This window comes from Ranitomeya variabilis, chromosome 1 (assembly GCF_051348905.1).
Source record: "Ranitomeya variabilis isolate aRanVar5 chromosome 1, aRanVar5.hap1, whole genome shotgun sequence".
Lineage (NCBI taxonomy): Eukaryota > Metazoa > Chordata > Amphibia > Anura > Dendrobatidae > Ranitomeya > Ranitomeya variabilis.
In genome coordinates, this window is record NC_135232.1 from 311,349,826 (window position 1) to 311,365,276 (window position 15,451).

Here is a 15,451-nt window from a genome sequence, read left to right on the forward strand (position 1 = left end):
CAATATTTGTTCTAAGGAGATTCGTGGAAGTATCCCAAGATCTTCTTAGTAGACTCTCCATTTTGCGGTCCATGGGGTCTCTGAGTTGGGAAGAATCCTCAAACGGGAGGGTTGTCTTTTTTGACACTCTAGAGACTTGTATGTCTACCTTAGGGGTATCCCACAAAGAGACGTCTCCATCAAGAGGGAAACGATTTTTTAGCTCAGATGGAACAGTAAGCCCCTTCTCAGGAGACTCCCATTCATGGAGAATGAGACTCTGCACATTCTCGTGTATTGGAAACCCCTTCAATTTTTTAGGTTTTAACCCACCGAACATCTCATCCTGCACTGACGGTTTCTCCTCCTCCTCCTCAACGCCCATTGTCCCCCTGACCATACTGATTAATTCGCGTATGTCTTCAGAGGAAAAAATAGTATTTTTTATTTTCCTCTTTAGGGGAAGAAGTGGAGCCCTCATTCTCCCACAAATCCTCTGAGTCAGAAGAATGAAGTTCACCAGAGTCTGAGTCAGAAATAACCGTTGCTATCTTCCTTTTTTTAGGCGGAGGTGGCTGAGGTAACAGAGACTGGGGAAGGGCCGATACAGAGGATTGAACTTCTTGTTTAATGAGGGTTTTAATGCTCTCGAACAAGGATGGTTGTTCAGAGCGTAATACTTCCTCAGTGCAGGGCTGGCAAAGCTTCTTCTTGTATGAGGAAGGAAGCTTAGATGCACATACACCACATTTCCGATCTTCCGATTTCTTGGAAGATTTGTCCTTCCTAGGGGCAGAGGCCTTGTCTCCCTAAAAAAGAGAGAGAAGGGGACCAAGTATGTAGCACCCTAGGGAATACTGGAAAAAAGGGGACCTGACCCACTACTCACGGTAGGAGGGAAGACGCAGGGCTCGGCAGATGCAGAGACAGGTCTGTCACCTTCCATGGTCAGTCAGTACTGCAGTCCAGACAGACAGACAGGGGGCCTTACCAGAAGGTGATCTACCAGGGTTAAATACCGCGGTTGCTGCGTCCAATTCTCTGCTCCTCCTCCCGGTCCCAGGCGTAGGGGAAGAAACGCTATGCCCCACATCATGCTTGTGGCTGAAAGACGCGCAAGCGCTCCAACGCTGGAACGCATATGCCGTGAACCAGAAGTTCGGGTACTTCCGGTTCGCGCGTCCCCCATTTAAGGCCAGCAGGAGAGGATGAATGCCGGGGAGCCGCGCGGGGACCCCGGCCGCACAACACTGCTCCGCTTTACTCCAGAAGGAGCGCGGGAGAGGGGTCCCGAGTCCACACCATGTGAGGAGACGGGAGCAGCGCCGCAGGGAGGAGAATCACCCGACCCAGGCTGCCCGGCTATGCAAGTTAAACTGCATGCTCCGATCGCCGGCCACGGCAGCACTACAGCAGGACCTCTTCATGCCCCATAGGGGACAGGAAAAACACTGGAGGTGGCAGGAAGGGGAGGGTATTTAACCTCTTTTGTGTTTCCTGTCCCCCATTAGGGCGGGGAGACATCCTCCAGTACCACTGTCGTGTAAGGTGACTGGAGAAATTGCACTTTTTTGCAATTTCACCACACTTGGAATTTTTTTCCAGTACACTATATGGTAAAATCAACGGTGTCATCTAAAAGTACAACTCGGCCTGCAAAAAAAACAAGCCCTCATTCTGCTTTGTGGATGGAAAAAAGATTAAAAAAAAAAACGTTATGGCTCTGAGAAGAAGGGGGGGCAAAAAACGCAAAAGGTAGTGAAGGGGTTGATGAAAATCGAAAACGTTTCCATTTTATCATCATTTGTTTCTCATTAACATGTCTATGGACCCTGTTACTTTCTTCTTGGTGTTGCAACTTCAATGATAAGTGTATACATCTCCAAAAATTTGTCAGATACCGCAATCACTCCACCATTGTGCCCGCTGCAAAGAATTACCAACAATATCATGCGCATGGACTACAAGTCTCCTTATGCCAGCGTGGCAATTTCCACAAGGAGAAATGTTTCCCCACATAACACAACACACTTCATTCCTATATTGTCCTCCATTGAAGAGTACTGTTTTAACAGAAACCTACATATGAAGTAGTAAATCAGCAACCACTAAGTAATCTATATGGGCATGTAGGTCACAGAAGCTGAATAAAATGATTTCTTGATATTCCTGACCAGTTGTTTTATGCCTGAGTAATCCATGTTTTTCTTATATGTTAACTCCTTCATAACCCAGCCTATTTTGGCCTTAATGACCTTGCCGTTTTTTGCAATTCTGACCAGTGTCCCTTTATGAGGTAATAACTCAGGAACGCTTCAACGGATCCTAGCGATTCTGAGAATGTTTTTTCGTGACATATTGGGCTTCATGTTAGTGGTAAATTTAGGTCGATAATTTCTGAGTTTATTTGTGAAAAAAAATGGAAATTTGGTGAAAATTTTGCAATTTTCACATTTTAAATTTTTATTCTGTTAAACCAGAGAGTTATGTGACACAAAATAGTTAATAAATAACGTTTCCCACATGTCTACTTTACATCAGCACAATTTTGGAAACAAATTTTTTTTTTTGCTAGGAAGTTAAGGGTTAAAATTTGACCAGTGATTTCTCATTTTTACAACAAAATTTACAAAACCATTTTTTTTAGGGACCACCTCACATTTGAAGTCATTTTGAGGGTTCTATATGGCTGAAAATACCCAAAAGTGACACCAGTCTAAAAACTGCACCCCTCAAGGTGCTCAAAACCACATTCAAGAAGTTTATTAACCCTTCAGGTGTTTCACAGCAGCAGAAGCAACATGGAAGGAAAAAATGAACATTTAACTTTTTAGTCACAAAAATGATCTTTTAGCAACAATTTTTTTATTTTCCCAAGGGTAAAAGGAGAAACTGGACCACGGACGTTGTTGTCCAATTTGTCCTGAGTACGCTGATACCTCATATGTGGGGGTAAACCACTGTTTGGGCGCACGGCAGGGCTCGGAAGGGAAGGAGCGCCATTTGACTTTTTGAATGAAAAATTATCTCCATCGTTAGCGGACACCATGTCGCGTTTGGAAAGCCCCTGTGTGCCTAAACATTGGAGCTCCTCCACAAGTGACCCCATTTTGGAAACTAGACCCCCCAAGGAACTTATCTAGAGGTATAGTGAGCACTTTAAACCCCCAGGTGCTTCACAAATTGATCCGCAAAAATGAAAAAGTACTTTTTTTTTCACACAAAATTTCTTTTAGCCTCAATTCTTTCATTTTCACATGGGCAACAGGATAAAATGGATCCTAAAATTTGTTGGGCAATTTCTCCTGAGTACGCCGATGCCTCATATGTGGGGGTAAACCACTGTTTGGGTGCACGGCAACGCTCGGAAGGGAAGGAGCGCCATTTGACTTTTTGAATGGAAAATTAGCTCCAATCGTTAGCGGACACCATGTCGCGTTTGGAGAGCCCCTGTGTGCCTAAACATTGGAGCTCCCCCACAAGTGACCCCATTTTGGAAACTAGACCTCCCAAGGAACTAATCTAGATGTGTGGTGAGCACTTTGAACCCCCAAGTGCTTCACAGAAGTTTATAACGCAGAGCCATGAAAATAAAAAATAATTTTTCTTTTCTCAAAAATGATTTTTAGCCCACAATTTTTTATTTTCCCAAGGGTAACAGGAGAAATTGGACCCCAAAAGTTGTTGCCCAGTTTGTCCTTAGTATGCTGGTACCCCATATGTGGGGGTAAACCACTGTTTGGGCACACGTCGGGGCTTGGAAGGGCGGGAGCACCATTTGACTTTTTGAACGCAAGATTGGCTGGAATCAATGGTGGCGCCACGTTGCGTTTGGAGACCCCTGATGTGCCTAAACAGTGGAAACCCCTCAATTCTAACTCCAACACTAACCCCAACACACCCCTAACCCTAATCCCAACTCTAGCCATAACCCTAATTACAACCCAACCCACCCCTAACCACAACCCTAACCCTAATCCCAACCCTAACCCTAATCCCAACCCTAACCCCAACCCTAACCACAACTTTAACCCCAACACACCCCTAACCCTAACCATAACCCTAACCACAAGCCTATTCTTAATCCTAATTCCAACCCTAACTCTAATTCCAACCCTAACCCTAAGGCTATGTGCCCACGTTGCGGATTCGTGTGAGATTTTTCCGCACCATTTTTGAAAAATCCGCAGGTAAAAGGCACTGCGTTTTACCTGCGGATTTACCGCGGATTTCCAGTGTTTTTTATGCGGATTTCACCTGCGGATTCCTATTGAGGAACAGCTGTAAAACGCTGCGAAATCCGCACAAAGAATTGACATGCTGCGGAAAATACAGCGCGGTATTTTCCGCACCATGGGCACAGCGGATTTGGTTATCCATAGGTTTACATGGTACTGTAAACCTGATGGAACACTGCTATGAATCCGCAGCGGCCAATCCGCTGCGGATCCGCAGCCAAATCCGCACCGTGTGCACATAGCCTAATTCTAACGCTAACCCTAGTTCTAACCCTAACCCTACCCCTACCCCTAACCCTAACCCTACCCCTAACCCTAGTTCTAACCCTAACCCTAGTTCTAACTCTAGTGGAAAAAAAAAATATTTTCTTTATTTTATTATTGTCCCTACCTATGGGGGTGATAAAGGGGGGGGGTCATTTACTATTTTTTTATTTTGATCACTGTGATAAGTTTACCACAGTGATCAAAATGTACATGGAACGCATCTGCCGGCCGGCAGATTCGGCGGGCGCACTGGGCATGCGCCCGCCATTTTGGAAGATGGCGGCGCCCAGGGAGAAGACGGACCGACTTCGGGAGGCTCGGTAAGTATGAGGGGGTGGGGGGGGGGGGTGGATCGGAGCACAGGATGGGGGGGAATCGGAGGACGGGGGGAGCGGACAGGAGCACGGGGGAGCGGACAGGGGAACGGAGGGGGGTACCGGACAGAACGGAGGACTGGGGAGGAGATCGGGGGCGGTGGGGGGGGGGCAGAACATGATTTCCAGCCATGGCAGATGCTATTGCAGCATCGGCCATGGCTGGTTTGCAATATTTCACCATTTTCATAGGTGAAATATTGCAAATTGCTCTGATTGGCTGTTGCACTTTCAACAGCCAATCAGAGCGATCGTAGCCACGTGGGGGCAAAGCCACCCCCCCTGGGCTGAAGTACAACTCCCCCTCTCCCTGCAGATCGGGTGAAATAGGAGTTAACCCTTTCACCCGATCTGCAGGGACGCGATCATTCCATGACGCCACATAGGCGTCATGGGTCAGATTGGCACGGGTTTTCATGACGCCTACGTGGCATCATGGGTCGGGAAGGGGTTAATGAGCTGTTCACGACCATGGGTGTATGATAATCTGCCTCCGGAGACTATTTTAAATAAAAGGAGTTACCAGCGTGAGACATGTAACTAACAAATTTGCTGCAGCTCTCACAGCTCTGATGTTTTGTATTGTAAGGCTACTTTCACACATCAGGATGTTGCAGTCAAGCACAATCTGGCGAATTTTTTTTTAAAAAGGATTGGGCAAAAGTTGCCGCTGGATCCGTTTTTTCTCATAGACTTGTATTAGCGCCGGATTGCGATGGATGGCCTCACGTTTCATCCGGTTTTTGCCCGATCCGTCGAAAATTAGTTTTCCGGCGGCCGGAGAAAACATACATAGGAACGTTTTTTCTGTCCAGCGAAAAAAAAAAACGCACAGCGACGGCTCCGGCTAAAAAGGGATGAAACGTGAAATTAATCCGGGGACCGTTTCCGCTTTTTCATGCATTTTTCCATTCAAATCATTCTCTCTCTCTTCCCCGGAACAGGAAATCCAAACTATCCCCGGGTAATAAAAAAAATGTAAAAAAAAACGGATCCAGCAAAAAAAAAACGATCAGTTGCATCAGTTTTTTAAAAAAATTGCCGCAATGTGCCTGACGGCAAAAACCCGATCTGTAAAGTAGCCTAACACTGTCTGCATGTGAAATGGAAGCTGAAGCACTGAGCGGAACCTGCAGATGAATCAGGTATAATACACAGTTCTGCATTGAGATCAAGAGCAGTCATTACACATCACACTAGTATTATCCCGTCATTTAAAGTAAAGTCTGGAGGCAGATTCTCATGCAGATCAGTGTCCCGGCCATAGTCTTGAATAGCGCAGAATAATTCAGATTGCAGATATCAAGGTATCATTTTATTCAACTTTCTATGACCTGCATATAGACAGCTTAGAAGGGTTTATCCTACTGACAGATTCACTTTAAAAGTGGTTGCCCGATTTGGAAAACCTTTTTATAATCAGACAAATCATCCTTAACCCCCTTAGGCTACGTTCACATTTGCGTTGAGGAGGGCTGCAGATGGCTGTGTGTTTCCTCCTTTCTTCCTCCGTCAAGCTCCACCTACTTCTGTATGCGTCTTGCGTTTCCCTGCGCATCTATCTAACATTGGGTACACAGGGACATACGTTGTATGCGGATGCATCCACATGCAGCAATTTGAGGGGTGCGGCGGCCGCACGGAAATGCAAAGTTTGGATTTTTTTTTTCACCACATAGATAAAAAAAAGAACCTAGACATGTTTGGTGTCTATGATCTCGTAATGACGTGAAGAATCATAATAGCAGGTCAGTTTTAGCATTTAGTGAACCTAGTAAAAAAGCCAGACAAAAAACAAGTGTGGGATTGCACTTTTTTTGTAATTTCACCATACTTGGAATTTTTTTTCCTGTTTTCTAGTAAACGTCATGGTAAAACCAATCGTGTCGTTCAAAAGTACAACTTGTTCCCTCAAATAACAAGCCCTCACATGGCCATATTGACGTAAAAATAAAAAAAGTTATGGCTCTGGGAAGAAGGGGAGTGAAAAAGGAAAACACAAAAACAAGAAAAGCTCCAGGGGTTAAAGGGAATCTGTCACCCCAAAAATCGTATATGAGCTAAGGCCACCGGCATCAGGGGCTTATCTACAGCATTCTGTAATGCTGTAGATAAGCCCCCGATCTAACCTGAAAGGTAAGAAAAACAGGTTATATTATACTCACCCAGGGGTGTCCCGCTGCGGTCCGGTCCGATGGGCGTTGCGGTCCGTGTCCAGCGCCTCCTATCTTCATACGATGACGTCCTCTTCTTGTCTTCCTGCCGCAGCTCTGGCACAGGAGTACTTTGTGTCCCCTGTTGAGGGCAGAGCAAAGTACTGCAGCGCGCAGGCCCTGGGCCTCTATGACCTTTCCCGGCGCCTGTGCACTGCAGTACTGCCGGACCCAGACAGCGACGCCCATCGGACGAGACCGCAGCGGGACCACCCCTGGGTGAGTATAATATAACCTGTTTTTCTTATCTTTCAGGATACATATTTATTGTTTATATATTTTTAACCTCTGATTTTTTTTTTTTTTTTAAAGGTAATCTGTCACCCCATTTTAGGCCTATAAGCTGCGGCCACCGCCATCAGGGGCTTATCTATAGCATTCTGTAATGCTGTAGGTAAGCCCCCGATGTATCCTGAAAGATAAGAAAAACAAGTTAGATTATACTCGCCCAGGGGCGGTCCTGATGCGGTCAGGTCCGACAGGCGTCGCGGTCCGGGGCCTCCCATCTTCATACGACGTCGTCCTCTTCTTTGCTTCCTGTTGCTGCTCCTGCGCAGGCGTACTTTGTCTGCCCTGCAAAGTACTGCAGTGCGAAGGCGCTGGGCCTCTCTGACCTTTCCCGGCGCCTGCGCACTGCAGTACTTTGCTCTGCCCTCAATAGGGCAGACAAAGTACTCTTGTGCAGAAGCCGCAACAGGAAGCGGAGGACGATGTCATATGAAGATGGGAGGCACCGGACCCCAATGCCCATCGGACCGGACGGCAGCAGGACCGCCCCTGGGTGAGTATAATCTAACTTGTTTTTCTTATCTTTCAGGTAACATTTTTGGGGTTACAGATTCCCTTTAAGGGGCTAAAATAGTATGTTCCCATAGGCCGGGTTCAGACAACCTTATATCAGGGTCTGTATATGGACTGCAACATCTGGACTATCCTCAGGTCACCTGACCTAAATTTGCAGGGTCATAACACATACGAGGCAGTAACTTCGGGTCGGGAGACACATTGCTCAGGCTTCGCAGTCCGTAGACTGACCTGCCTGAACCCAGACTTAAACATGATGATCAAGAGGTTCTGCTGCAAAGTACTTATTGAAATCAATATGTGTCCACTGTTTTCGTCAGGTAGTTTGATACTTAGATATAACACTAACTTACCTATCAGCCCATCATCTACTTGATGCATAAAAAGGGATTGTCTGCATCAGAAAATCAGTTAAATCTTTGTAAACTTGCAAACTTGGTTCTTACACTGAATTTTGTACAGGCCACTGGTCTCCTTTTTAGATAGTAAAGTTGAATGTGCATCTTTACGTGGATCTACCTTCCGTACAAATAGAGACCGAAGCCAGCCGCTCTCTCTGGAATCCGACGAATAACTGGTGGGAAAAAGATGGATGGAATGTTAGGAAAATGTATTTACTCAAACTCAGAGTGAGTGCAAAGGCTGACATTAATAGTAGCATAATTTGCGTAAATTGAGTGTGAACATAATTTTATTTTCAATTAAAATTCTGCATTGATCAGTTTCTTGATGTATCTTAAAGTCTTAAAAATGTTTTCCACTAGTACGGTAGGATATTGATGACCTATTCTTAGGACAGGTCATTCATACCAACTCAGTGGGGGCCTAACCATCAAAGTCCCCAGATCAGCTGTTACCAGCTGGATGCAAACAGTATATGGCGTGGAACACCACTGCTCTGTCACATTGTTTAGTGGGAGTCGGGCAACAGGTACTTCAGATCAGCTCTAATTAATTTGAAGTCTCCTCTTAAGGCCGGAGACACACTGGTGCGAGATACGGCCGAGTCTCGCTGGTTAAAAGCAAGCTGTGGCACCGGCACTCCGGAGCAGAGCGTGCGGCTCCATGTATTGCTATGCAGCTGCACGCTCCGCTCCGGAGTGCAGGTGCCACAGCTTGCTTTTAACCAGCGAGACTCGGCCGTATCTCGCACCAGTGTGTCTCCGGCCTAATTTTAAGGCTGGGTTCCAACAGACCACAAACTGGATTAAAAGTGACCCCGAATGAGCTACAGACTTCGTATGACAATTCTTTCTGGCGGTGTCCTTCTTTTAAACCAGACACAATAGCGTGGCTGACTCCGATTGCCTAACTGAAGTCTATGGCTGTAGCATGGTTTAATGAGAGCTGCAGATATGCTGAAATCATTTGAGAAGGGGCTGATCTGTAGTACCCAGCAGCTGCCACTAATTACAGTGCCTTGCAAAAGTATTCTGATACATTATCTAAAGGAAACTGCATTATATGCATTTGTGGGGGGAAAAAAAGTGTTTGACGCTTTCCCAATTTGCTATTTGTTTGCATGTTTGTCACACAAATGTTTCAGATAACAAAACAAATTTTTATATTAGACAAAGAACACAAGTCAACACAAAACGCAGTTTTTAAATTAAGGTCTTTATTATTAAGGAAAAAATAAATTTAAACCTACAGGGCCCTGTGAGAAAAAGTGACTGCCCCCCCCCCTTAAAACATAAATTAACTGTGGTTATTCCATGTCTCTATAATTTACTACGTCTCACTCACAAAAAAAATGCCAAAAATCCCACAAATTCCCACTAAGCCGGTGTATAGCAAGAGACATAAAAGATTGCTCTGTATGTTCAGAATATGAGCTGCCTATAAAACTGATGAGGTGGACTGGTGGTAAATGTAATTCTCAGTCGTTTCCTAGCTCTTTACCAACAGCCACCATTTTGCCATTGAAAAGGGTTTCTGGGTGGTGACGGCACATTTTATACACCTCTTGATGGTCTATAGTGGGGGAATGTGTCACTGTAAATTCCCTGATGAGGCAAGTGTTTCACACCTAAATTTAAAGGGAATCTGTCACCCCATTTTATGCCTATAAGCTAAGGCTACCGCCATCAGGGGCTTATATACAGCATTCTGTAATGCTGTAGATAAGCCCCTGATGTAACCTGAAAGAGGAGAAAAAGAGGTTAGATTAAACTCACCCAGGGGCGGTCCTGATGCGGTACGGTCCAATGGGCATCGCGGTCTGGCACCTCCCATCTTCATATGACATCGTCCTCTGCTTCCTGTCGCGGCTCCTGCACAGGTGTACTGATTTGCCCTGTTGAGGGCAGAGCAAAGTACTGCAGTGCGCAGGCGCCGGGAAAGGTCAGAGAGGCCCAGCACCTGTGCACTGCAGTACTTTGCTCTACCCTTAAGGCCTCTTTCACACTTCCGTCGGCAGTGTCCCGTCGAGATACGTCGTCTTGTGAGAAAACAGGATCCTGCAAAAAAATTTGCAGGATCCTGTTTTTTCCCCAGACTTGTATTAGCGACGGATTGTGACGGATGGTCATCTGTTTCATCCGTCGTGCACTGGATCCGTCGGGAATAAAAAACGTTCAGAGGACCGTTTGTGTCACGTCGGAAAATCGTTCAGCGACTAGTCCTGCGTTGTCCGTCGTCAGCTACAATGGAAGCCTATGGACGCAGGATCCGTCGCTGACCGTCATTCTCAGGAATCCAGCGACGGATCCCGCTTTTCAATGTGAGCATGCCCAGAAAAAAAAAAATATATTCATTTTCATTCTTTCAATTTCATTCTTTCATATTCTCTCTCTCTCGTCCCCGGACAATTGACTCCAGGAAATGTCTCCATTGAAATTGTGGCAACAACACAAACGACGCATCCGTCATTACACTGGATGCGTCACACACGTTTTTCACTATTTTCTTGACGTCCGTCGATACGTCATTTCACTGCACAGCGACGCACAGCAGAAGATGGAAGTGTGAAAGAAGCCTTACAGGGCAGACAAAGTACGCCTGCCCAGGAGCAGGGATAGGAAGTAAAGAAGAGGACGACGTCGTATGAAGATGGGAGGCCCCGGACCGGAACGCGACGCCTATCGGACCGGACCGCAGCAGGACCGATCCTGGGTGAGTATAATCTAACTTGTTTTTCTTATCTTTCAGGATACATCGGGGGCTTACCTACTGCATTAAAAAAAGGTTGTAAATAAGCCCCTGATGGCGGTGGCCGCAGCTTATAGGCCTAAAATGGGGTGACAGATTCCCTTTAAAAAAAAAAAAAAGTGTGTGCATGACAATTCTGAAGTCTCATAGACTATGCTGGTACTGTAAAATGCAGCTGAAAATTTAAATAAAAACATAAAAAACGCAACGTGTAAACATAGCCAGTGCTATGTCATTTTTTTTCTATATCTAAAGCACCTTCCATCATGTATACCTGTCACGTATTCCCGAAAGTGTGCATTCTGTGACGCAAGGGGGACGAGGAGGGTAAAGGTTGTGTTTGTTTCATGGACTTGGGAGTGATTGACCTTTTGCTCAATAGTCATAGTAAGTAAACAAGTTTTGTCAGGTTTATGTGTCTCTGCACTGGAAAACTAGTGAGCTCAGTCCTAAGAGTTTCTGTAAAGCCACCTCCAATCCAAAGCTATGGTAATGCAGTCATAATTAAACTACATTGTGGCTCCAGTTCCAGGTCATATTTGCATAGAAAAGAATGGTGCCCAGGTTATTTATCAAACCCTGTACCTGTTTTTCTGACATTTCAAAGCTGCATGCATCGCAGACCATTAAAAAAAATAAACTTCACAACATAACACAGTAGCAGTGAGTTACTACAGGCAAGTCACTGCATCTGTCACATGGATGATTAGAAATTGTGTGCAAATTGATAGCGTGGAAATGCGACCATTAACAATAATCAATCAGAGCTAATCATTTATTTGAACGCCTTAGTGACTACTGTGTTGGAAATGTTTTTTGTTTTGTTTTTTTCACAATAAATTGTGCCTCGGGACACAACTTTTCTGAAAACTGGAGATCAGGTCACACTGAATTCAGTTTACATACATGTGTGCACACAGGACCAGTACCCTGGGGTAGAGCCGGGGTAGACTGTGCCCAACAGGGCGCTTCCCAGCAGGGTTCATACCGGCCTACAGCGCTGCTTTATACTGATATCTATTTACTCCGGCAATTCGTCTGATGAAGGTCAAAGTAAATGACCAAAATGTTACCATTTTATTGGATAGCTTTATTGAATAAATATTCCTCATTTCTGAATACAAAGAGTGCAAGAATTTGTTGTCTAGTTGACTGTGCCACAGCCCTTTGTGCACTGCATGTATGTAGCAGGCTCGGGAGCTGAGCCTGCTCCTCACAGGGCAGATGCCGCTGTGATCTAGTGCTAATAGAGATGAGCGAATGTGCTCAGATAAGGCTACTTTCACACTAGCGTCGTGCACTGCACGTTGCTATGCGTCGTTTTGCAGAAAAAAAAACGCATCCTGCAAAAGTGCTTGCAGGATGCGTTTTTTCTCCATAGACTAGCATTAGCGACGCATTGCCACATGTCGCAACCGTCGTGCGACGGTTGCGTTGGACCGTCAGCACAAAAAACGTTACATGTAACTTTTTTTGTGCGTCGTCGGCGTCTTTTCCGACCGCGCATGCGCGGCCGGAACTCCGCCCCCCCGCACATCACAATGGGGCAGCGGATGTAATGTAAAACTGCATCCGCTGCGGCGGTTTCACTGCTAGCGTCAGTGCGCCGCAACGTCGCATAGCGACATGCGGTGCGCGACACTAGTGTGAAAGTAGCCTAAGGTGTCATCTGAATGTGCTCGGGCACTAACCGAGTGTCTGCGGCGTTCTCCAATGATATGTCCCAGTCCCTGTGGCTGTTTGACAGGTGCAACACATGGCCGCAGGGACTCGCACATAGTTTTCGAGCACGTCAAAGTCACTCGGTTAGCATCAGAGCACGTTCACTCATCACTAATTACTTTGGAGCTAGTTCTTATTGCAGCAGGTTAACACACTTCTATTGCAAAAGTGGCATTTAAGAGGCAGCAAGTGGGGTGCCAATGAGCTGTCATGTCAGCAAAGTGTGTGCCAGCGTGTCTGCCATGCTTGTATGCCCGGGCTTCAGTAGGAAAACAGTAATTTTACAATATGCGCCAAAATCTCAATATTCAAGTGTATTGTTCAAGTCCCCCAAGAGGTAAAAATAAAAATTATATATATAGAAGTTAAAAACACTAATTTTCAGAGCATTAAAATCTAACAAAAAAAAATAAATTAATAAATAAAATCAAGAACATACTTGGTTTCACCGTGTGAAATTATAATGGCAAAATTGTTCTGTCACCTTTGCCTCCAAGAAATGCAATAAAAGCAGAGTTATATGGACCCCAGAAAACACCAATAAAAGTGAATCCATTATTGCCATAAAGACCCTGAGACAACGGCACGAAATATAGAAGGTGCAGCTCGTCCCGGGCGAGAAGGAAGCGTCTGCAGTGAAGAGGGGGCCACAGACACCAGTGGATTTTGCCCCCTGTCAGTCACCAACCATAAAAACAACTGGAGTCCAGCAATCCCCACTGGCAGACATTTGTGATTAACTCCCTAGGCTCACACTGATACCAGGGACCATTACAGGAACTTCCCCAGCAGGGTCAATCACATCCACTGCAGCTAGAACACCATTACACTGCCCACACATATAGAGAGCCGTTCACACTGAGCTGCACACAAGCGGTTAATGCATGCTACAGCATAGAGCGTAGTCAGGTCTGCACGACACCCTACAGAGCCCGAGCCACTAACCGCCCTTCTTACCAGCGCCTCAGCTCGGCCACGGATTCTGCTCGGAGCCCATAGCAGCGGCTCAGCCCCGGGACGCGGGATATCCGTGACAGCAGCATCCTCTCAGCGTCACATGCAAGACAGGAGCAGCTCAGGTGGATTACTAAGCGTGCGCGTCCACAGTGCGCGTCCCCGGAGCTTCACTGCCCGCACTGCGCAGGTCCTGAAGATAATCTGCGTATGCGCGCCCCCTACCGACTGTACTAGGAGGGTGACGTTGACTGGAAAATTCAACGTGTCGCCATTGATTTGCAGTGCACTAAACATGAGCTAATATCTGGGATTTGTAAGAACATGTAGGGTACAAATTCCTATACATGGTTATGGGCGAGAAAACAAAACAAAAAACAAAGTAGCATTCTTAGGCTAGGTTCACATTAGCGTTTCTGTGCACAGCGTATCATCTGCATGCACAAACGTATGCTTACACCTGCGCATCACCTTGTGCATGTCGCAAACAAAAACGCTGTGTGTGCATGCGTTTAAATGCATTTTGGCATGCGTTTGCGTTTTTTATGCGCATGGTGGAGGCGGTGACATCATTTTCTGGACATGCGCAGTCTAAAGTACACATGTGTATTGAACGCATGCGCACGCATGTCCTTGCCTACCAATGCATTCCCATAGACAGTAATGCATTTTTTAATGCAATCACCGCAATCGTCCGCATGCGGACGATTGCACAATATTTGACACCTCAGAAAATGCAACATGTTGTGTTTGCCACACACCACGAAACAACGCATGCGTTCGCATCCGCATGTAAAAACATGTCCATGCGTACACAATGTTAAAGATATGTACGCATGACACATGCAGATGTATGTGGATCATACGCTGTGCACAGAAACGCTGGAGTGAACCCAGCCTTAGCCCACGTGCTCACACTGAGTAGTTGGTGAGTTTTTTACCTCAGTATTTCTAAGGCCGGTTTCACACGTCAGTGGCTCCGGTACGTGTGGTGACAGTTTCCTCACGTACCGGAGACACTGACTCACGTAGACACATTAAAATCAATGTGTCTCTGCACATGTCAGCGTGTTTTCACGGACCGTGTGTCCATTTGAAAAACACGGAGACATGTCAGTGTTCGTGGGAGCGCACGGATCACACGGACCCAATAAAGTCAATGGGTCCGTGTAAAACACGTACCGCACACGGATGCTGTCCGTGTGCAGTCTGTGTGCCGTGCAGGAGACAGCACTACAGTAAGCGCTGTCCCCCCAGGGTGGTGCTGAAGCCGCCATTCAATTCTTCTCTCCAGCAGCGTTCGCTGGAGAGAAGAAATGAAAAATCATTGTTTTGTGGGGTTTTTTTGCGGTTGAAATAAAGATCTTTGTCACCACCCCCCTCCCACCCCCTGTGCGCCCGCCCGCTGGAAATAAAATACTCACCCAGCTCCCTCGAAGCGTCCTCTCCGCGCCGCAGCTTCTCCTGTATGAGCGGTCACGTGGTGCCGCCCATTACAGTGATGAATATGCGGCTCCACCTCCCATGATGTACGTGGAAACATACCCTAAGGCCCCTTTAACACATCAGTTTTTTGCCGTCAGTCACAATCCATTGGCTCGACAGATCGTGTGATTGTGAAAAACTGATGTGACGGATTCGTTTTCTCGACGGATCCGACTAGCGGATCTGGCTAATTGGATCCTTAATAAATCGGAGCTTGCTCAGATAAAAAAAACGGAATCCGTCGCTGGATTTTGTCATTTGACAG

General features: G+C 46.1%; 1 protein-coding gene across 1 annotated transcript in view; it reads right to left on the reverse strand.

Annotated features, from left to right (window-relative positions):
• NIPSNAP1 (nipsnap homolog 1) overlaps positions 1–13,871 on the reverse strand; it is a 69,497-nt gene extending 55,626 nt beyond the window's left edge. Inside the window, exons 1-2 of the mRNA XM_077296974.1 lie at positions 13,705–13,871; positions 8,322–8,449 (exon numbers count right to left, since the gene is read on the reverse strand). Coding sequence (XP_077153089.1) covers positions 8,322–8,449; positions 13,705–13,790 — 214 coding nt within the window. The 5' untranslated portion in view covers positions 13,791–13,871. The remainder of the gene's footprint in view (positions 1–8,321; positions 8,450–13,704) is intronic.
• Between the last annotated feature and the right edge of the window lie 1,580 nt (positions 13,872–15,451).